This window comes from Rhipicephalus sanguineus, chromosome 3, assembly GCF_013339695.2.
Source record: "Rhipicephalus sanguineus isolate Rsan-2018 chromosome 3, BIME_Rsan_1.4, whole genome shotgun sequence".
NCBI lineage: Eukaryota > Metazoa > Arthropoda > Arachnida > Ixodida > Ixodidae > Rhipicephalus > Rhipicephalus sanguineus.
Genome location: NC_051178.1, coordinates 213,138,397 through 213,162,719, shown reverse-complemented (window position 1 = coordinate 213,162,719; position 24,323 = coordinate 213,138,397). Strand labels below are relative to the sequence as shown.

At 44.9% G+C, this 24,323-nt stretch overlaps 1 protein-coding gene across 1 annotated transcript in view; it reads right to left on the bottom strand.

Annotated features, from left to right (window-relative positions):
• Positions 1–24,323, bottom strand: part of LOC119388262 (anoctamin-8) — a 113,881-nt gene that overhangs the window by 75,325 nt on the left and 14,233 nt on the right. Inside the window, exons 4-7 of the mRNA XM_037655937.2 lie at positions 21,106–21,222; positions 10,628–10,761; positions 9,704–9,865; positions 1,705–1,857 (exon numbers count right to left, since the gene is read on the bottom strand). Of these exons, the coding sequence (XP_037511865.1) occupies positions 1,705–1,857; positions 9,704–9,865; positions 10,628–10,761; positions 21,106–21,222 (566 nt within the window). The remainder of the gene's footprint in view (positions 1–1,704; positions 1,858–9,703; positions 9,866–10,627; positions 10,762–21,105; positions 21,223–24,323) is intronic.

Sequence of the window (24,323 nt, the reverse complement as noted above, 5' to 3'; positions counted from 1 at the left end):
AAGAATAAACATATCATGCATCAATGTGACGTAACACGTGCCAAACAAGCGCAAACGTCTCAACCCTGCCAACTGTAAGGTAATTATATCTGGAACTATGTTTCGCTGAACAAGTGTGCTTACACCGTGTAGCCTTGGTAGTGCTGAGATGGAGGAGTTTATTGAGAAACAAGAAAAGGCTGACGGAACGCAGGTCAGCCCTTTGCAATACAACACACAAACACTTTGGTCGTCCATTGTAATTCCTGCGGATGCACTGATAGACACATGTATTTTGTTGACGAATCGGCAGAAAATCAAATATAAGAAACATGAGCAATAAGTGTGTTAGCCAGGCCTCCCTCTGGCTATCAGGCAAAGAATTCACCTTCTTGTGTGGCCCGTGTTGTTAAAGTTCGGTGACATATGCTTTTGTTCACCATGTAAACGTGATTTCAGTAGCGTATTCACAGTGTCTAAGCACAGCCATGTGTTTGCAGTAAAACCTCATTAATTCGAACTCGGTTATTTCGAAATCCCACTTAATTCGAAGGGTTTCTGTGGTCCTATATTTCGCAATGTAAATCTGAGTGGATATTTTGAAGCGGCGGTCAGCGCCAGCCCGGTCAATTCGAAAGCTTTGGGCGCCATGTGCCAATTCCCGATCCCGATTTCGCCGCAACTCTGCGGAAGCGACGGCCATTAGGAGCCACAGGGCAATGCAGTGTAGCGATATTAATGAGTGACAGTTGAAGCAACCCAGCTTCGCTGGTGCTAGCGAAAAAAAAAGTAATAAAGAAAAAAAAACGCGGTCTCGTGGTCAGCTACAACGTGCGCCTGCGGAAAATAAGATGTGCTTCACTGCAACACAGTGGTGACATGCGGGCAGCATGTTGCATGCTTCTCACAACGTCAGCGCGTCATGATTTACCCATTCTTTTTGGGAAAAGAAAAGATAATAAAGAACAACCTGACGGAATTCAGGATGTATGCGAGCCTCCGAGTGGCGGTTGCTCCGGCAATTTGCACACTTGCACTGCTGGCGGAGTTCTTGCCTGTAACGCCTACTTTGAAAACTCAGTTCGAAATCTTCAATGATCATGTTTTCCAGCCAGAACAGATCATGGATTCTGTCACGCTGGCCATTATCATATTCTTTATTTTACCAGAAAGAATGGGCGAATGGTAGCATCATGACGCGCTGACACTGTGAGGAGCAGATGACATGCTGCCCGCGAGTCACCACTGTGCTGCAGTGAAGCACGCCGTTTTTTTTTCCGCAGGCACGCATTTTAGCTGACCACGAGACTTCTTTTTTTCTTTTTTTTTCTTTTTTTTTGCACTGACAGGAGCGAGGCCCACCGTTTTCCCGGGTTTGCGGCAAAAATGGGACTGGGTATTGCTGGAAAACAACCCTTGGAGCCGCAAACTAGGAGGCCAAACGACCACCTCTGATTACTTTCAGTAATTCGAAGTTACTTGCATCCCGCTTTTTGTATGTTTCGTTAATTCGAAAACCCGCTTAATTCGAAAGTTTTTCGCAGTCCCAGTGACTTTGAATTAACGAGGTTTTACTGTATTTGTTCAGTTTTGGCCCCAGGTGTGTTTGCTACGATGAAGTACTTAAGTGCTTTTCTTTTTTCTGAATAAACTAGTTGACAGTCTTCCTCGACAGTGTCACGCATTCACATATGAATACTCTAAGAGAGAGCCTTGTTGAAGCACCTGGAGTTGAAAGATGAGGAAGACGGCCAGCACTACAATCAGAAGGCAGCCAGCCACCACTGGCAGTGTCACCAGGTACCGGAACAGGTGTCTCTTCCAGGCAGGATAGCTGGGCTCTAAGCGCCCTGTCACGGGACTTCGGCGGGGCTCACCCTGAAAGGCAAAGAAAAGACCACAGCCGTTACACATTCTCCTGGTCCTTAAACTCAATTTAAGTGCATATATGTCCTGCTGAAATCCACAACATTCCACAATATGCCAACAGATGTGAATATGTTGGAAAATGGTGTTTTTGCAAAATGAACAATGTGCACACTGACAAATGAAGAAGAGCCTGAAAAAATGTAGCTCAGGACCTGCAGGTGCTTTAGGTACATTTCACAATGGAGCAACAAAAGTAGACTTTGCCACTCGGAGCACTAACTTTTAAATGTGAAACTAAGCAGTGTCAGCTTACTGGTTAATAAAATATGCATTTACCATATTTACACGATTGTAAATTGACTTCAATGCAAGTCGACCCCCCTATATTGCTAGTGCACTCCATAACAGTAATTTTTGACGTAGTTGCTGGAGTGACTGCAGGTCCTCACTAGTCGTCGTCAAGCCAGCCCACTTCATCAACTATGATGCCTAGGTCTAGCTGGCATTAAAGGGGCCCTCCAACACTTTTCAGTGCCCCATTTTTTACTCGTGTGTTGCGTAGAGTGAAGTATGGACAGGTTAGTGCAGCAAGAACGGCAGCGATAGTGGCACGCAGTCCGAAGTTATTTGAACAAGAAAATTTAAAATACAAGAAAAAAAAAAGACTACCCTCAACTCGATTTTCGCCGGGTCACATGACCACGTTTCACTTGCCCTGTGATGTTTCAGAGAGCCCCAATGAAATGAGATGAAAGCTCCTACGTAGGAGAAACTTGCGCACCATTGTTGCATGTCCTTTCTAACATATTGTTGATGTTGTTGCCATAGTAACAAATGTGGTGCCTGATGTCTAACTTGTCAGAAGTTGAGTGGGTGCTACTGCTTCGAAGCGAGGCTGGAGAGGCTTTGTCTGCTGTTCCTTACAACGACATTCCATGTCATTCCCTCCTCTCATTCTGAGAAGGGAATTCATGGAGCAACAAGGGCGGTAAAACACAGTCGCCCCTATGCAGGTTGTGTGGTGAGCTGCCCGACGAACTACAAGGTCATTCAACGAAGGGGATTACTTGTACTGCTGCAACAACAATCAAGAGCCTACCGCATGTGCGGAAAGAGGCAGCTTGCAAACGTACAGAAGCAAAAAGAGGGAAGAGAGAGAAGCGTTTCGTATGGACATCCAACCCGCGCAGGCAAAAAAACCAGAGGCAACATGACAGCCAGCGTCTCTGTGTCGTGCTTTGTAGTTGTACTGACCATTTTTGGTGCGACAGCGTCTATTTAGAGTTCAATGAAAAAGCACAGAAAAGAAAAACCAAACCCAATAGTAATTTCAACTTTGATGCCATGCCACAATCATTTCTAATGTAACATTTATCCAATCATATGCTGGCGCGCTGTGTTGTCATTTCTGCCCGCAATAGTTCTGGCGAGTGCCACTATGCACTGATGTGGTTGGCAGCAATGTCGTGACTTCATTGCGTGATTAAAATACTATCGTATATTGCCGATTATAAGTCGCCATTTTTTTTCATAAAATGACCTCCCAAAGTTCGGGGGTCGACCTATACGCGGAATGGTAAAGTCGACTTATCTGTGGGGTCCGACGAAAGGTCGTCGTCCTCGGCTTTCCTGCTATTCGACGCATCAATTACATCAGCCGCAGAGGCAGCGGAGGCATGGCAACATCTATCTTCCAATGCGCGCACGCCGCTTCCGGAGCCGGATATTTTTGTGATCTGCCACGACGATCACGAAACTATTCGCCGCGAGGTAGGGCTACAGGTGGCAGCCCCATCGCCGCGCTAGTGTGGATAGGTGGTTGTTGGCGCGTATACAAACGTGCACAACAGCGCTTCGTTGTGAGCATTGTTGTGCACCCGATTTCCGGCAAACAAAATGCGTTGACTGCAGCTTTGTGGTAATATATGCACTCTTCATTCCAGAATTAATGCACGAAGCACGCCGAATGTTACAATTACTTGTGAGTAGGGGTGTGCGACTATTCGAAATTTCGAATATTATTCGAATAGTGTTTGCTATTCGATTCGATTCGCACTGAAATTTTACTATTTGAACTATTCGAACTTCCCAAAGACAAATGCAGTCAATGTCCGGTTGAAAGTGACCCCTTCAGATTTTTAATATGCTTCACCTCATTACACTTTCGTATTGCGGCAAAGCTGCTTTTCAAGCTCCGTTACGGTCGAACTTAGCCAAGAGACAAAGTCCAGTTGGAAATGGTCCCTAGATTTTCAATATGCTTCACCTCATTACACCCCCGTATTGCGGCAAAGCTGCCTTTCAAGCTCCGTTACGGTCAACCAGGCAAGAGACAGTCAACGTCTGATTGGAAGTGGTCCCTAGATTTTCAATATGCTTCACCTCATCACACCCCCGTATTGCGGCAAAGCTGCCTTTCAAGCTCCGCTACGGTCGCAAATGTATTAACTCAAGAAAACGCTGGTTCCAATATGGAGATGAAAGATGTGGCAGAGTTGGGGACTCAATTAGTGCTGTTTTGGAAGTACGAAAAATCAGACGCCGAAGCTTTTTAGCATCCAAAATTTCAGATGTTCTTATATATCGACGTCTAAGGGGCAGATTTGGGACTCCGGATTTGAAGGGAGCACACCCTTGTCCGCCACATCAGTTGGCCTTCCACAGAAGTTGAAAGAGGAGGAGAGGCTGAAGAAATGGCATCTCTGCCTATCACGTGTAAAATGTTGTCGGCAACCCTTTGGTTGCACCAAATCATGTACATAAACACAATTCAGCCTCTACATTGCCTCACTCTTGATAAGACAACTATGAAACACCACCCCGCCAGTGCTTCATCAACCTAGCAAAAACAAACACTTCCATGTTGCTATCTCATAAGAACATGCTTAGGAATCCTCTCTAACTTTTTCTGTAATTTCACTTCGAATTATTCGAAAAATGTTTGAGAAATATTCGAAAATTATTTGAAATTATTCGATTCGATTCGCACTCAATCTTTATTATTCGAATTCGCTTCGCACCCAAAATTTTGCTATTCGCACAGCTCTACTTGTGAGAGAAGCGCATTCTGCCAGCGAACGGGTTGCGCGCCTTCGGCGACAGTCGGCGTTTTCGCAATGGGTGACGTTTTCTCGTTGTTTTATTTGTACATGTTTAGCTTGTGTTCCACCTACTACGCACTGCTGCATAGCGCGACTGAATTAACTATTTACGTCTCGTTGATTTGGATGCCCCTCAACAAAAAGAAAGCCCGTATTCCTGCACGATGAGTTGAAATAGCACTTTGAGCACTGCGTGCTCAAATATTCATTCGCATTTCTTATTCAGTTCTCCATGAAATGTAGGACAGTTGATAGGTTTACTGAGGAAAGCTACGTGGCTGAAAGCGCTTTAGCGTTACAGAGACGTTTTGTTGTTATTCCAGTAACAGTACCCAAAGGCAACTTACCAGCACGGAAATTTCTTCGATTGATTACTTGCACAACAGTAATGGAACAAAGGTCCGGTTATTTCACGGGACCAAAGCACGTTTTTTGATACAAATAATGTCCGCTGCCTTCCGTCATTCTAAACAACGCAACACAAACGCTCAAGATAATGTAAAGAAAAAAGATGTGGCTTCGCATGAAATTACTACTACATAAATGTAAACTGCGCCGTTTGGATTAATTTTGACCATCAGCGCTCTTTAACGCGCACCTTAATCTAAGTTCGCGGGTGTTTTTGTATAAATTTCGCCACAAGTTAAAATTGCGCAAGGCAGCTCAGTTTTGCGATTTCCGTGTCATTTCATTTTCTGTTTTTTTTTAGGGGACAATTTAAGTACCAAAGTGTCAGACGTGACCTAAGAGAAATATTTCTCTCTAGTGAGACCAGGATCATACACAACTAAAGCTCGTCGCGTAACGTATAAACACCTAACCACAACGCTCAAGTACATGCGAGCCTTTTTTTTACCACCGCGCCGCTAAAAGGATATATATTCACATGGGATTTAATACTTCTCATCTTTAGGGCAACACCAAGTGCACTTTGCAATGTGCTTGAACCACAGAGCGGCACCTACACTGATATGATTCTCGTGAACAGAGGGTACGACGAGCACACACAGCACTCTCGACAAATACATTCTCTGATCTTATTACAGTACATATACAGCCGATCAAGGCCAAATGCTTCTTTACATTGTGTTAGGCATACGTACGAGCGGCCAAAATTGCACTAACGCAACGGAACAAACCGCCTTTTGAGGATCTGCATGACGTACGCGCACATGCAAACACAACAGGGCCAGCAGACGACGCATGGAGCAATCCACACTAGGCGCGGTTCAGCCAGAAGCCGCTAGACGGCGACTCCGCTCGATCTCGCGGCCAATAGCGAAACCACGCGAGGCGAAACTACGGAGCGCGTTTAAAAATCACCGCCGCGCGGCATTAATGCGAACTGCTTGGGAAACACGGTCTCGAAAGCAGCATTTCAGACTTTTGATAGAGGGCGAACGATGCTCTATGAATAAAGAGGAATTTACCTTGCGATGCGCCCAGCAGTTTTGTTTTCATACAATAGAAACGATTCGTTGACAAACCATCGGCATTCCACAGAAAAGCCGGCAGCGCCGTGTGTGTGGGCTGGCAACACTTCGCGGGGAACTAAACCACATGGCCAGTCACATGCGCCCACAAGCGTCTTTGCGTCTTTTTGCACTCACGCCTGTTCACCATTTCTGCATTTCGCTTTGCTTGCAACCAGTGGTGTGCGCGATTTGCGACGCTGCCAAGCGGACGCCAAGATGCCACCGCTATACCGGCAACAGTACAGCGCTGCTTTCAAGAGGCAAGCGATCCTCTACACAGAGTTGGAAAGCAACGTTGAAGCAGGGCGCAAGTTTGATGTGTCGGAAAAGTGCATGATGGAATAGAGAAAACAAAGGACCAAGATCTTCGCCTGCGCTGCTACACACCGGTCCTTTCGCGGACCGAAGCCTGGACGATACCCTGCCGTTGAGGAGGCGGTTCGAGATTGGGTTCACGACCACCGGCACCCGTTCCAACGGCGAGCAGCAGCAGTGGCTCACACGATGGCAATGACCGTGACTGCATCCTTCTCTCAAGCAACGACGAGTCGTAAGCAATGTTTCACGGGCAAATAAATGTTTCTTTGCATCACTCCCTCTTCTGAAAAACTTATTGGTGAGCTATGGCCGCAGCATGAGACTGTGTTCGGAGTCAACTTTTTTTTCCCCTAGAAGGGGTTGCAAGTTGGGGGGTCGATTTATAATCGAAGTCGACTTATAATCGGCAATATACGGTAAATGATTTGATATTGGTGCTTAGACCTATGCTAAAATTATCCCCAGCCATCAGTTTACACAAAACACAAATCAGAAATAGGTGCTTCAAAAGTGCTGGAGGGCCCCTTTACAGTGCGTCCTCGGTACGTACTCCCGTATCCGAAGTTAATAATAATAATATCTGGGGTTTAACGTCCCAAAACCACGATATGATTGTGAGAGACGCCGTAGTGGAGGGCTCTGGAAATTTCGACCACCTGGGGTTCTTTAATGTGCACCTAATCTAAGTACACAGGCCTGAAACATTTTCGCCTCCATCGAAAATGCAGCCGCCGCAGCCTGGATTTGATCCCGCAACCTTTGGGTCAGCCCGTATCCGAAGTTAAGACACGGGTTTCTTGCACCACCATTTTGCACGTCACTACTACAGACCAGCTGCATAGTTCAGTCATGTGTGCCGCAAGCTTTGAAATGTATTCCGAATTCAGCCTGCAAAAACCTCAGCTCTCAGAATTGCAGGTGAAAGTTTGTATTAGTATATGCGACTAATGAAACCCACAGACAATTACGCCCAGGAAAGCATAGGGGACATTATTTGTGGTATGCTTTCCTTGGCTTCTCTCGGTTTCATCAGTTGTGTATAATACAGAAAAAATGAGCCCATCGGACAATTCCCCTTCTTTTGTAATATAAAGTCTGGTCACACTGCAGTCATTACTGCCACGCTGTCTGCAGAGAAACTACTGACTTTGATCCTGCCATGCAGTTAGTTTATTGAGCATGGAAATGGCCCTCTTGGAGGCTGCTGTGAATGGAACCAGTCCGGCAGGGCCAGCAGCGCCACTGTATCTATGCATGGCTTCTTTGCCAATGTTCGCTTCCATATAATAACGGTACACAACAAAACTTTGGCTTGTGCTACTGCGGGTGCCAGCACGGCGGTGCGTGTGTCAAAGGTGGAGGGTGCTGCAAGGAGACAAGACCGAGATCTGGAGGCCAAATGCGACCCAAGGCTGCCAGAAATAAATGTGCCAAAGAAGAAGAGCTTCTCCGTCGACTATTGGTATGACCGAAACAAATCGCCGCAGAGCTGCTATTCATCATCAAAAGTGTCGCTGCTGATCGGAATAGTGGCTCTTCCATCAAAAATTGACATTCCAAAAATGGCCATGCATGCATGGCTCTTATGCGAGGGTCAATTGTTGATGGAAGAGCCACTATTTCAATCAGCAGTAGCACTTCTAATGGCAAACAGTGGCTCAGAAAAAGTTGAAAAAGAAAAGAAAGCCTTTTCTTCTTCTTTATAACAAGAATAATTATATGGCATAGGCAGAGCTTAATAAAGTTTTTCCAATCCAATCCAATAGGCAGAGCTGGAAAAAACAAACGTAAAGTAGTAACCATGCCACAGTGTCCCTGATCTCTTGTTTGTCTTGCTGTTACTGAAAAGTTTAATTTTAGATGCGAAGCAGCTCTTTGACTAGCCTGTGTAACGTTGTCCCTCCGTGCGTCCGTACGAACGTGTCGCAACGCGCTCCCCTTGCCGAAGGTGTTGGAGCGATGCCAAGTAGGTCACGCCGCAGCTGCGCGTTGACGTCACGCTCCCCTCGAAGTGCACGCTGACGTCACTCTCTCCCTTGCCTGCCGCGCGCTCGCCGCAGCGCCCGCAGCTGCCGCCTCATTCGTTCGCCCGCAACACCTGCCGCTACTGCCGCTTGCTACACCACCGACTCGTCGGTTCACGCGCAATTAACCTGACGGGCACCTAACGTACGCATTGAAACATGTCTGTACGTGTCACCTCTCTCTCGCTTCACCCTCTCCACTACGTTTGCACCGTTCAACCCGTGATGCCACCCGTGCGCAACACTGCTGCTTCGCATCCCGTCAGGGTTCCCTTTGGGAAGATGGTGTTAATTTTTTAGTGCAAGTTGGCACCGCAACATCAGATTTAAAATTTAAATAAAATGGGTCCACCTACAATCGTGTAAATATGGTATGTGTAAGTTTAGGGATGATAAGTAGGGTTTAACATTTTCAGTACTTACGTTTGATGTAATTTTATGAAAGCTTTATGGTGCTTCTTTCTTTCTTCTTTCGAAATTTGGTGTTTATTGGCATTTCTTTATTATTTCTTTTACTTCCAAATTGCATGAAATATCCAGTTTAACTTTTCTGTGTTTTTAGTGGTCGCAGGTTACAAACAGGGGCATCGACCTCTAAGAAATCTGTCAAGAATGCTGAAAGTAATTTCATTTAGCTGAAATATACGTGCATAAACACTAGCATGATTGTACAGCATACAATGCAGCTTCTTGTATCAGATACAGAAATATTTAACAACACTACACTTTCCATTAATCAGTCTTTACACGTAGAATGCCCTTTCCACAGATGACTCGGCAGTTCTTTTTTAAAACCAAATGGCCCGAAAATTTAGTAATGGATGTTTCTGTCTTTTTCTTTGGTTTAGGCCAAGCACATGGAAGCCTAGTAATAGGCAACATGGTAAATTAATGTGAGCCCTTTCACTGGAACCCAACCTGCTCGAGAATGTCTCACCCTGAACTGAGGCCTGGGCTCCACCAGCAGCTCACTCTGCTCGTCCAGGGTGCCCCACTGGTAGGCCAGCTCCGATGAGTAGCGCTTCCACAGCTCCAGGTAGACAGTCGCCCAGAGCATGTTGAGCAGCGCAAAGCCCACCAAGCATGCGTCCTCCTGTGCCTGCACAGCACCACACCTATCGACAACCCCCTCGTGCTTCACTCCAGGTTTCGCATTTAAGGTCTAGCAGGAGAGCACACCTGGAGGTGGCTTCACCTGTGAACAGTGCACATCCAGTGAACCCACCCTAAGACGCTCCAGATGCACGGTTACCTTCTAGCAGTCAGCAGTAATGGAGGCTAAAAATATAGGCTTGCCAATGTCGCTTCGTACAACAGCAAGCACCTCTGTGTTTCAATGCAGGTATACATTCCATGAAAGGCAAACATTCAGCAGATAAATTCAAAGGAAAAGAGAAAACTCCAACGAAAATTTATTTCAGAATACTTGACGTTTCAAAACCTGACTGGCTTCTTCTTCAGGGGTCTGAAGGCCCAACAACCACAATGAAAAGAATTCTGTAGCACAAAATGTAACCATAAATGTGGTTGCTGGCTCTCACATTTAGCAAAATTGACATTGCTAATTATTTTATTTAGTTTCACAATGCCTAGTAGACAAAGATATTGTGCGCCAAAACAAACCTGTCGGCATCTATACCTTGCATTAAAAGGTCGAGTTTAGATAGTTTTGATATAATGAAGAAAGTTGCCAATTTTACCGACTTCATTACACAGAGATTGAACTGCATTTTCCAAGCCCCCATGGCCTTTCTTGCAAATATAAAATAATGTTGACTTAATAAAATGGACCCCATTATGATGCGTGACAAGAAAGTGCACTGTTTTTCCAAAACGACATATCAGTTCAAGCGGAACTCACTTGTTCTCCGTGCGAGCCACAGGAGAGGCCCACCAGCAGGCCGACAATGGCAGGCACGGCCAGGGACCAGGTGTAGTGGCCCAGCCAGGCAAAGTACATGGCCACTTTGGCACCAAAGTAGTTCCGCACACGTTCTATTTGGCACAGGTGTAACAGAAAGGAAAAATGACCTACCACTGTGCATGATGGCAAGAAACGCAACAAAACAGAAAAACGAAACTGTGCATGTTTTTGGCATGCTCTTGTGTGCTGTTTCATCACCCTTCTTACTACCACTAGAAAGTTGAGCTAGTTGGCAAGTATTCATCATGAAATAGGGTGGGCGTGCAAACATGGGCACATGAGAAGTGGAACAAGTACTAAGGAAAAATAACCCAACAGACCAGTATAAGTGCATCAACAATATGAAAAAGTTATGATGGCATAAAAATTTCTATACACTCAACAAGAACGATATCTGAAGCTTCATGATATTGTGCTTTGTTCCGATCTTACGTAGGCTTTCTTTGTTTCCTGTCAAGGAAGGTTTATTAAAGGGAAAGATTGACATCCACATAACACTCGCATGAATCCAGAAAGGAAACTCGCTGGAACCGTCCTTCACAGTAACAGGAATAACAATTTTTCTCATTCGTGATTATTTCTACCTCTCACGAATTTGTGCAGAAGTAATGTGCTATGTTCATAGATGACCTTGAATTTACTTTAGCATGCTAACCCTCAAATCTCAGATGGGAGATTGGATTACGCAGATTTGCAAGGGGGCTGACCCTCCTTTAGATATGCTCGTCTGTGTTTGTATGTGAACTCTCTATTAAGAATTGTTTTGAATTTTTATAATACTTAAACAATTTTATTAAAACAGAAAGCATTTCGTTTGTTACAATTGACAAATTTACTATGTATCATTTATGTCATTGTAGGTATTAGAGACATGACCTCAACAAAAGTTGTGGGTCCATATGTTATTTGAAACACGTTTTTCAGGAGGTTGGTTAGGGTGTCATGGCCCTTTAAAATGGCCTGCAAGGAGCCCTGGTGCCCTGTGACTTGTTCCTCTTGAAGTTGGCTAGACAGAAAGTTTACTGCACAACATGAAAAGCGTACTGATGAGTTCCAGGAGCGAATTCAGTAAGTCTTTGCAAATGCACCACATGAATATCTGTGGAAGTCTGTTGAAAACACCTCCAATCATTCACAAAAAAATGTGAATAATGGTGGCGCTTATGTGGAATTTTAGCAGAGCATAACAATTCTCTGACTGTCAGGAACAAAATGCTTTTTGATCGAAGAAACAGCGCTAGAACAGGACGAAGACGAGGGGACAAAAACATGGCGCTGACTAACAGCGATATTTTATTGCGTTTGCACGTCCATATATACAGGGAAAAACACAATCAGTATACACATCGGGGAATAAGACATCGCTGTAACATTGCCAAATCGGCGTTTTGAAAGATACATCATTTCATTTTTGCGAAGCAATGGCAAAGCTGCGCTGACACAACAGTCTCCACTTTTCTGGATGCAAAAAGCCTCAAAGATTTCACGTTGACATTGCTCTGCCTAAGTGCCTAGTACTACACAATCTTTAACCCTTTGTGGTCGATTGTCGGGTCCTGCCCAACTGCGCAACACGACCGCAGTGGTCTGCGGCCGGGCACTGCTGGTCAAGTTCTTTCGTGGTTGATTCTTACACACGTTTTCTGACTGCACTAAGCGCCATCTGTAAAAGAGTAATTAAATTTCTTTTACTTGAGTTTTGAGTCTTTAAGTTTCCGACCAGAACGGACGAAAGGTGGGAACAGGTTTCGGACCGCAAAGGGTTAAAGACTGGTTTGCAATCACATTTCAATTGCACTTGAAAACTTGCGTTCACTTGGTGGCAGCAAGACCATGAAAGCGCTGTCAACAAACAAGATTTTGCGACGCCACGTTTTACTAATTTAGAATGTGAAGACATATAAGGAAGTATACCTTTTAGCAAACGGGGTTCATACCGCCAGCCCCCATGGTCATTGCTGAAATCTACTGAATTTGTAACTTCTAGTAGGCTTTAAGTTTTATTTGTAATTTCCAGTAGCGATGTTCCACACACTTGCTCTTTTACACACCAGTGTCCCGCCTGTGCTCTCTTAAATAAACATTGCATAAACCGAGCTAATCACGGAGGCAACAGTTTTGTGTCACGGATTGCCACTTCCTTCAAGACATGGTGCCACAGTGCATCACATGCACCTCAGACTGCGGCATCATCTCCAATCCATCTGCTTTGCTGGTGGGCATTCCATGCTTGCATCTACACTTTATTATGGAAGAGCCAGCCATTTTTTTTGCATTTCATTCAGCAACTGTGCTTGTCTTTGCAACATACGTTTATCGTCTTCATTGCAATGCGCGAGTGCGTGTTGTTCTTTCAGAAGCATTGAGCACAGAGTTAATAATCCAGCACATGGTGTGATTCAAGTGCGATTTTGCTGCATGACTATCTGCGCCTACAGCCGCACCTGACGAACTTCTGCCAAATCCTGATAGCATGCGCAACCGACTTTCTGGATGTTGACGCACGGCTGCCGCGTTGGCCTTTAAGCCGCACCTAAAGAGCACCCAAAGTGTGCATGTCATCACTACCGTAGCCCCTGAAGGGCAGGGCGGGTGATTCGTCTCTTTGTGTGAGGTGAGTGTGAAGTGAGGTGAGTCGTCTCTTTGTAGTTCTGGTCACACCTGCTGGGGTGCTCGCTTCCTTTTCTCTTGACAGTAGCTCAAAAATCGTCTGCAATTTATTTCAGACATGAAATATCTGGTAACTAATGGAATAAACTGAAATTGAAAGCGGGCCCTGCTATGAAACTAGGCGCGCATTAGTGTGATCTCAACTCTGAAATTATCAGCGCTGCCAAGGTTGACCACCCATACCGCAACTCACTGTCCTGCATTGAGGGCTCCACGTCCCACAAGAGAGACAAAAATCTTTAAGCATGTCCCGCATTTCACACTTTATTATTACTGTTCAGCAGCACCTTGAGTTCAGCTTTATCTGGCCGTCCCATTTGAGGTTGAGATAGCTGCAAGCACTACAAGATTCTGAAAAAATCAGCTTGCCCCGTGGTTCACACAGCGAAGAAAGCTCCTGATGTCAGCTTTATAAATATGGCTTCTAAGTATAACAAACAGCGTAGAGTACCTGCCAAGCAATTCATATGTAGACTATGGAAACTAAGCCACAGCAGTTTTAGAATTGGCTATTTTTTGAGCTGCGGAAATTTTATGCTGATTTTGACAACTTTGTTTCATGCTGGAGCACCTTGGAGTGATGCATAAAATAGGTTTGTTTACACGGAACTTCATTTTGAACTTGATTATGTTTGATTCTGGTCTGGTGAGCATCCATTCCAAGGGGATTTTTCCTTTTTATCACCACCTCTTTCTATCAGTTTTTAATGTGAAAGCGTTACTTGGCTAGGTTAGCGAAAACATGTGCTTGGCAGGTGTCCACAAATTCCATGTCCAGAAAACATGAGACCGCTCCTGCCAGAACTGATCAATTCTGTAGCAGTTTATGCCTCAAAGTCTCTAGTTTTCAAAGAGAGACAGGGCGTGCAAAGACGGACACAAGAGAGAAGTCAAGACACCACCGCCCTGTCTCTTTAACATGAACACTTACCAACTAGCTTAGCTCTCTGTTATTTTAAGCTAGTTTTCAAGCTGTGACCTCACATCCTACACTATGAGCTTGAACCTAGCATTCTTATCAAGCTGCACACTCACCATTTATGCCGCAAGCATGAAGTGAGCCCCTTTATTAACCCCTTGAGGGTTTTCGCCGTACATGTACGTCAGAAGCTTTCTGGTACCAAAGGGTTTTCGTCGTACATGTACGGCATAGCGTTTATTTTTAAAACGCGCGCCTTTTCTTTGCCTGTGCTGCCACACTTCGGGAATACGTGGAACTTTTTTTCATGTGCCGATGTCTTTCTGTTGTATTTCTTTTCGCTTCCCAAAACGGCACACTGGCTATCGCTTGCCCATCCGAGCACGTTCACGGTGCAGCTGGTTTATAGAGCACGCTTTTTTCGATCATTTCTCTTGCTTTGCATGTGCTGCGACGCTTCGGGAATACGTGGAATTTTTTTCATGCGCCAATGTCTCTCTGTTGTTGCTTTTTTTATGCTTCGCAAAACGGCATGCCGGCTATCGCTTGCGCAACCGAGCGTGCCTGCGGAGTGGTTGGTTTCAAACGCACGCCTTTTTCGATCATTTCTCTTGCTTTGCATGTGCCGCCACGCTTCGGGAATATGTGGAATTTTTTTCATGCGCCGATGTCTCTCCGTTGTTGCTTTTTTTATGCTTCGCAAAACAGCATGCCAGCTATCGCTTGCGCAACCGAGCGTGCCTGCGGAGTGGTTGGTTTCAAACGCACGCCTTTTTCGATCATTTCTCTTGCTTTGCATGTGCTGCCACGCTTCGGGAATACGTGGAATTTTTTTCATGCGCCGATGTCTCTCCGTTGTCTGCTTTTTTATGCTTCGCAAAACGGCATGCCGGCTATCGCTTGCGCAACCGAGCGTGCCTGCGGAGTGGTTGGTTTCAAACGCACGCCTTTTTCGATCATTTCTCTTGCTTTGCATGTGCTGCCACGCTTCGGGAATACGTGGAATTTTTTTCATGCGCCGATGTCTCTCCGTTGTTGCTTTTTTTATGCTTCGCAAAACGGCATGCCGGCTATCGCTTGCGCAACCGAGCGTGCCTGCGGAGTGGTTGGTTTCAAACGCACGCCTTTTTCGATCATTTCTCTTGCTTTGCATGTGCTGCCACGCTTCGGGAATACGTGGAATTTTTTTCATGCGCCGATGTCTCTCCGTTGTTGCTTTTTTTATGCTTCGCAAAACGGCATGCCGGCTATCGCTTGCGCAACCGAGCGTGCCTGCGGAGTGGCTGGTTTCAAACGCACGCCTTTTTCGATCATTTCTCTTGCTTTGCATGTGCTGCCACGCTTCGGGAATACGTGGAATTTTTTTCATGCGCCGATGTCTCTCCGTTGTTGCTTTTTTATGCTTCGCAAAACGGCATGCCGGCTATCGCTTGCGCAACCGAGCGTGCCTGCGGAGTGGTTGGTTTCAAACGCAAGCCTTTTTCGATCATTTCTCTTGCTTTGCATGTGCTGCCACGTTTCGGGAATACGTGGAATTTTGTTCATGCGCCGGTCTCTCCGTTGTTGCTTTTTTTATGCTTCGCAAAACGGCATGCCGGCTATCGCTTGCGCAACCGAGCGTGCCTGCGGAGTGGTTGGTTTCAAAAGCACGCCTTTTTCGATCATTTCTCTTGCTTTGCATGTGCTGCCACGCTTCGGGAATACGTGGAATTTTTTTCATGCGCCGATGTCTCTCCGTTGTTGCTTTCTTTATGCTTCGCAAAACGGCATGCCGGCTATCGCTTGCGCAACCGAGCGTGCCTGCGGAGTGGTTGGTTTCAAACGCACGCCTTTTTCGATCATTTCTCTTGCTTTGCATGTGCTGCCACGCTTCGGGAATACGTGGAATTTTTTTCATGCGCCGATGTCTCTCCGTTGTTGCTTTTTTTATGCTTCGCAAAACGGCATGCCGGCTATCGCTTGCGCAACCGAGCGTGCCTGCGGAGTGGTTGGTTTCAAACGCACGCCTTTTTCGATCATTTCTCTTGCTTTGCATGTGCTGCCACGCTTCGGGAATACGTGGAATTTTTTTCATGCGCCGATGTCTCTCCGTTGTTGCTTTTTTTATGCTTCGCAAAACGGCATGCCGGCTATCGCTTGCGCAACCGAGCGTGCCTGCGGAGTGGTTGGTTTCAAACGCAAGCCTTTTTCGATCATTTCTCTTGCTTTGCATGTGCTGCCACGCTTTCGGGAATACGTGGAATTTTGTTCATGCGCCGGTCTCTCCGTTGTTGCTTTTTTATGCTTCGCAAAACGGCATGCCGGCTATCGCTTGCGCAACCGAGCGTGCCTGCGGAGTGGTAGGTTTCAAAAGCACGCCTTTTTCGATCATTTCTCTTGCTTTGCATGTGCTGCCACGCTTCGGGAATACGTGGAATTTTTTTCATGCGCCGATGTCTCTCCGTTGTTGCTTTCTTTATGCTTCGCAAAACGGCATGCCGGCTATCGCTTGCGCAACCGAGCGTGCCTGCGGAGTGGTTGGTTTCAAACGCACGCCTTTTTCGATCATTTCTCTTGCTTTGCATGTGCTGCCATGCTTCGGGAATACGTGGAATTTTTTTCATGCGCCGATGTCTCTCCGTTGTTGCTTTTTTTATGCTTCGCAAAACGGCATGCCGGCTATCGCTTGCGCAACCGAGCGTGCCTGCGGAGTGGTTGGTTTCAAACGCACGCCTTTTTCGATCATTTCTCTTGCTTTGCATGTGCTGCCACGCTTCGGGAATATGTGAAATTTTTTTCATGCGCCGATGTCTCTCCGTTGTTGCTTTTTTTATGCTTCGCAAAACGGCATGCCGGCTATCGCTTGCGCAACCAAGCGTGCCTGCGGAGTGGTTGGTTTCAAACGCACGCCTTTTTCGATCATTTCTCTTGCTTTGCATGTGCTGCCACGCTTCGGGAATACGTGGAATTTTTTTCATGTGCCGATGTCTCTCCGTTGTTGCTTTTTTTATGCTTCGCAAAACGGCATGCCGGCTATCGCTTGCGCAACCGAGCGTGCCTGCGGAGTGGTTGGTTTCAAACGCACGCCTTTTTCGATCATTTCTCTTGCTTTGCATGTGCTGCCACGCTTCGGGAATACGTGGAATTTTTTTCATGCGCCGATGTCTCTCCGTTGTTGCTTTTTTTATGCTTCGCAAAACGGCATGCCGGCTGTCGCTTGCGCAACCGAGCGTGCCTGCGGAGTGGTTGGTTTCAAACGCACGCCTTTTTCGATCATTTCTCTTGCTTTGCATGTGCTGCCACACTTCGGGAATACGTGGAATTTTTTTCATGCGCCGATGTCTCTCCGTTGTTGCTTTTTTTTATGCTTCACAAAACGGCATGCCAGCTATCGCTTGCACAACCGAGCGTGCCTGCGGAGAGGTTGGTTTCAAACGCACGCCTTTTTCGATCATTTCTCTTGGTTGGAATGTGCTGCCACGCTTCGGGAATACGTGAAATTTTTTTAATGCGCCGATGCACCTCCATGCGCCGATGTCTCTCCGTCTTTTCTTTTTTTGCTTTCCAAAGCGGCGCGGCGGCTTTCATTTGCGCATCAGAACACGCGCACGTGGTCCGGCTGGTTTTGGTTTCGTCCTTTGGGTGGTTTTTGCTTCTTGTACCCGCAAAGCTGATGGCTGTTTGGTTTCTAATCGCTCAAACGGTGGCCGCTTGTTACTCTCTCGTTTATTGCTCCCCGGGGCGCGAGTACATCTGTTTCCGTGCGTCGCTAAATTACACAAATGACACTGCCGTGATTGCGTTTCCTGTTTCGGGGTCTCGAAAAAACTAACTACGTCTTGCTGGCGATAAGACGAAGGATTACTGTAGCTTTCTCACTCGTTTTGCTTTCCAGATAGGTGCACAACCATAGAGTTTTCTTCCGTGCACTCACTGACGCAATTCGCTTACGCTATGAAAGTGCGCGCCGGTTGCTCTGTTGCCGGGGGGTCGAGCAGCGATTCTTCCGATGTGGACTATTCCCCAAGTGCCGAATCAGAATCTGATTAATTGGATTTCAGTTTGTCAGACGAGGATTTTTGACGAGTTCAGACTCCGATGACGATCAAGGAGCGACATCTGAAAAGCGTGTGCGGCGAGCCATGCTTCAAAGACTATCACACGCAGAAAAGTTTTTAGTGTTAGAGCAGGAACATTTTTAATCGGAAAAGTACTCTGGTGCACTTATTTTTGTATGTCTGTGAGCTGTGTTTAATACGATGCATATTTTTATTTATAAAAAACTGTTAAAGTTTTTTTTTAGGATTTTGCTTGATTTTACTAAGAATAAACCATGTAAATATAACAACAAAAATGATTTTTTTGTCACTTTACGGTCACGAAAAAAAATTTTAGACAATTGCTTTCTTAAACAGAATCGTCTGAAGAATTTATTTCAGCAATAAAAAAATTACACATTTTTAGACTGGATTTCGCGAGAAAATTCGACCCTCAAAGCATTGAGGATAGACGTGGCAATTGGAATAGTAAATTTGGTCAAAGTTTTCAATTTTTTCAATTTATTATTTTTTCTTTTGCAATCCTCTGACCATCTTTTACGTCATGGCGAAATATTAGAACAAAATAAGCAGCAGAAGTTGAGAAAAAAGCACATTTACTAGTGTGCTGTACTAGAGTGCCGCCATCTTGGCATCATTGTAAAAAGGAGAGACTGGAGCTCAAGGTAGCCACAATGCTGCATTTGTTCAATGATAAATAAGACCAGCTCCCTCCTGAGGTCAGTTTTCTTAGCTTTGAGCTCCATTTTCTCAGCTTTCATCGTTTGTGCAGTTTCTCTCAGTCATCCCTGTGCCATTTCACAACAAATGAAGATATAACCATCCTGTTTTTTGCACGTAGATCCTGAAACACTGGTGAGTGCCATAAAGCTGTCTACATTTGTCTACACATCATACAGATTTTTATAATCGGCTTTTTGTGAAAGTTGTTACTAAGCATAACAGAGAGCTGTGCTAGTTGGCCAGTATCCATTCTCAAAGACAGGGCATGCAAACACAGACACCACAAAGAACTCAAGACACCACAAACGCGTCTGTGTAGGCTTGTGCGAATAGCAAATTTTAGCTTCGAGGTGAATTCGAAGCAAATAGTGATTTGGCCGAATAATTTCGAATCGAATTCTAATAGTAGGTATATATCAAATATAAAGAAAAATGAGCGTATCTGTCATGACCCAACTAAGCTGCACAATATATATTTTTTTAACTGAAACAAGGCATGTGCGAACGTCATTCTTTTTGGTTCAAAGGAAGTGGAAGCAACTTTCAATAGTAGCAGGATTTGACTTTTGGTAGATTGCAAATGATAACCTGTAAAATATGTTACGTCTTAAATTTACTATACTTAAAGCATATAAACCGGTATAACAAGCTTTTAAACTTAAAAAATGATGAATCAATGTGGGAGTAACATGTTCATTTAACCTTGAAGTGAGGCTTTGCAGCAGCGCGGATTCTCCCTGGAAAGGTGTATTCACAGTATACCACCCCTCCACTAGAGTAAAACCACCTTTACAGGACGGTTACATGCAGGCCGATATACACCTGTTCGCTCATTTCGAATACCTTCGAAGTTTCTAATAATTTAAATTCGAGTCAAAGCGAATTCGAATACTGTAATATTCGTTCGAATATTCAAAGTGTTCGAATATTCGCATGAGCCTACGTTTGTGGTGTCTTGACTTTTTTCTTTTGTCCGTGTTTGCACGCCCCGTCTTTCAGAATCATTACCAAGACAATATGTAAAGGACATTTCAAAAAATTTTTGTGTGCTCATTTGAATATTAAAAAATAAACCAATAGCCTTATGCACAGAATGGGCCCTGGTGAATATCCTTATGTGAAAATCCTGACGAACTTATGCCTAATTAATTAATTAAATTTGGGATAACAATGACTTGTAACTCAAGAACTACGACAGATAGCTCAAAACCGATTTCAGTTACGATGTCAGCATAACAAATCCCATCTTCATGCCAAATGTCAGTGCTTTATATCCATAAATAAATAACATCGTTTTCATTGCCACATCCCCCCTTAAGAGACAAGCTTGCCGAAATGGCCTCACTTCATCACAGGATATGGACTGAATGCGAGGCCCCCAACAAATTGGCTGAGCAATGACAGGTAGAAAGAGGGGGGCGGGCAGCATGGCTCAGCATTGTCGCTTGCTCTTCATTCAGCTACCTGTTGTGCAAGCAACGCATCTCTCATGAAGCTGTACAATGGAACAAATTGCAAGCTAAGCACTCGGGGATTGCATATCCCGTGACTATATGTCACCCGCAGTACTGCTTCAGTCTGCACAAAGCGATTCAAAAGCAATGAAGAACCAAATTAGAGCTGTGATACGTGGTGAGTAATACCGAAATCCAGCCGTCCTGAATCCTCCCCTGCCGAGTGATCCAAATCATGTGAAACGTCTGAGATGATGTCCGTCATATGAAGACACCTAGGCATCGCATGTGCGTCTAGGTGAAAGGTGACGCAAAATTCTGTTTTCTGTTTTTTGACAATATCGAACCTTAGGGGAGTTACTTTTCGTGGGCGTTTTTGGTGTCCAGGTTTCAATACATTCGGATTGCAAAAACTATTCAAGGTGATGGCTGAAATTTGCGTGGAATTGACACTGTAGCAGGAGAAAATTTTGACTTTGCCAATATTTAAGATATCAGAGCTTGAGTTTTACTGTATTTTAAGATTTACTGTACAGTCAATCAGCAGCCACTTGTCAAAAAGAGGTGTGTGCCAACTGTGAAAACGCCAATCTTGTGAACCAGTGTTCTTACCTAGTGGCTGCAGCCGAAAGAAAGCCAGCACCCAATGTTTCTTGAGCCATTCTAACTCCTTGGTAGAATGCAGTGCCACCAGCTGACTGAGCAAGCCTTCTGCAAGGCACCACTCCACTGCAGATGGAAGAGCAAGCTTAGGTTACGAAGTCACAACAAACGAGGACAGGCAATGTTCTTGCTGTCATGAATAACCAAAGTACATTGCTCTTAATCACTACTGGGGCTGCAATTTTACAGGGATGCCTTCTGTTAGATTTTTTGCTCCTCTTATCGTCCTTCATGGCTGACTAGACAAATCCGGTGAAACGTACTTCGACCACTGACAAGGCATCAAAATAAATAGTATTGAAAAAAAAAAAACATCACAAACATATCACAAACATTCATTTCTGACGGTACAACACTGCGCATTCATCGAATTTTGGTGTGCACTTACAATCTCGACAATGTAAAGATAGATTAGAAGGTGAGCCTCCGGTTAGCGATCTCTTATGTTCCAACAATCTCTGGTTAATGCATCGGCAAGTTTGTCCTACGTAGAAGCGACCGCAGCTGAAAGGGACCTTATACGCCACACTCGTACGGCAATCAGTGAATTTGTTGGTGTGTTTTACGAAACAAATATCGGTGTCCTGACTTCTTTCTTGTGTCCGTGTTTGCACGCCCTGTCTTTTTAGAATGAATACTTACCAACTAGCTCAGCTCTCTGTTATTCTAAGATTCAGTTGGCCGGCTCCATTCCTCCCAGTCACTTCACTTCATCTGATCCCCTGCTGTCCTCAATGGCCTTCCCCTTCTACTGGAACCCTTCAGCTTACTCCAACAGATCATGCATTACGTGATCTACCCAACCTCACTGTTCTTGTTTTCAACGGCAGTTTATGTGATCCACTAAACCAAACTGTTACCTCTCGCCTAATGAAGCAAGGGGAAAAAATTTGCACCATGGAGTTGCTTACAATTATCTACAAGGAAAACTGGTGGTACTGTTGTATGCACAGGAATGCTGGGATGTGTTTATGTGTTTGGCCACAGGCGTTCCTTGCACACTAATGAGAAAAATGAAAATTTCAGCACGCTACTAGGAAATGAAAGACGACGTAGATAGAACCACAGGGGACAACAGAAGCGCGAACACTGTTTATTTTAGGAAATCATGAAAAAATATATACGCACAAGGAAAGGGGATAAAAAAAAACATACACACATGCGAAAGAAAGTGGTGTGATCCCCATGGAGTCAAAAAGCCCATCTCAACCGAAGAGCCAGGCCACAGACGCCTGGCAACGCAGTTAGCTTCGAGACACGAATTGGGACAAATCGCAAGGCAGCCAGAAGAACAACGACATGCAACTTTTTCCTTTAATACAGTTTGCTTAAAAATCTTAAAATTGTACTCTTTCTTTCATTATTTCCCTGACACCTGATTGCCAACGTGCAAAGCTTTTGAGTTTCGTCCATGACGTGGCCAGGCAGGTACCAGAGGACAGGAAAGTTGCATGTATTACTGGAGGCATCACCTGTATCAAGAAATATTCAGGCGGCAGACGTAGAGCCAACAGGACTAAGGACGTGGTCAAATACCTTACAGACAAGAAGCTAACACTGCAACTTTCTGACAAGACAGGAAGATTTGTTGTCATGTCTTTTGAACAGCACATTAAGAAGGCTAGAGAAGCAGCAGGACAGAACTTTGTTGCTAAAGAAAGCCCAGAAGAAAGCCATTGGCTTGTGCAAGCAGCTGGAACTAGATAGGCTCAAAAAGGGCCTTAAAGGATGCGACGGTCTTGCATTGAGACCTTTTTTTCTCAGTTAAGACCCACAACAAATTTCAGAATGATTGTCGGAGATAAAAGGACTTGGCAGAATTGTATGGCAAGGTACATTAAAGAAATGTAGCAAAGACTTCCACTGGAGGACCCGTGGGGCGTTAAAAACTCCAGTGCTGTCACAGATATTTCTTAAGGAGGGATGGTTGGTCACGTGCATTTCCACTGATGTTAAAGACATGTATTACAATATTGTCACATGGTCGTGATGTCGACAAAGACCGCAGGCAACTTGTCCAAAATGAAACCCTTTATTTGGCCGAACTTGTGGCCGAGAAATGGAAAGTTAATTTGTAGCAATACACACGGTATGCTCTGATAGCGGCGAAAAGAGCGTTGGCCGTCGATCAACTGACAAGCGGTGAAGCACGTTGGCATTTATACATGTGCCGTTGAATATTCCAGCGTTATCGCTGGTTGTCGTGCAAGCTCTAGAATACGCTCAAGTGTTTGCGTCTTGCCCGTAATCTTAACAAAACGATCTACAATAATTGCGAAGCTTCTCGAACAATGAGGCGCGGTTTGCGCTGAGCGTTGCTGACAGTCTTTGTGGGCGAAAACTGAATACAGCAAAAGTGATAATAAGAAACGCACGTGGCAATATTCCTCAAGCAGAAGCTATCCAGGACTGCACTGACGTTTACGGACACATCCAAAGTGAGTGTGGGACTAGTGCCAGTGGCTTCCTGAATTTGCTATGCTTGTACCTTCAGTTGCTCTACGTGTACTTTGAAGCATCGGTTTTTGTACAGGACGGGATACGTATAGGGTCGTGCCTGGCACTGGTCCTGTCGAACCTATTCATGGCAAAGGGAGACTGGGAGCTGCAGACTAATCTGAACGGGTACAACGTGGTTGCATGTTTCCACTACGTTGACGATTTTTTGCTATGTTTTCCTTTTGCAACGAGCGTTATTGTAAACGTGAAAGAAATCATATCAGTATTTAAGAAATCATTTCTAAGTTTAGGGTTCACTTACGAACTACCGGCTAATGGGGGCATTAAATTTCTTGATGTCATAATTTTTGAGGGCGAATGGTATACCTGCTGGGAATATGCTGTAAGGGGTGATGAAGGCAATTTGAAGTTCGATTTCGAACATTTAAAGTTGCTAAAATCACGCGTTGCATACGCCTGCATGCTGAACAGTTGCCAAAAATTGTGTGCACATGCCATAGCTACAAGCTTGATGAGCCAAGTTAACAGATTGAGGAAAAGCAATTATGTGGGATGCACTGATAGCCTCCTTGGTTGAGAAGCTGTTAAAGGGTTTCACTAGGACTAGCAATAAGATTGACGAACCACAGGAAAAATCAAAAGAACGGCCTATTGTCTTGCCATACATTCACAACGTCTCCCATGGACTGAAGAATATCGTGAAGAGG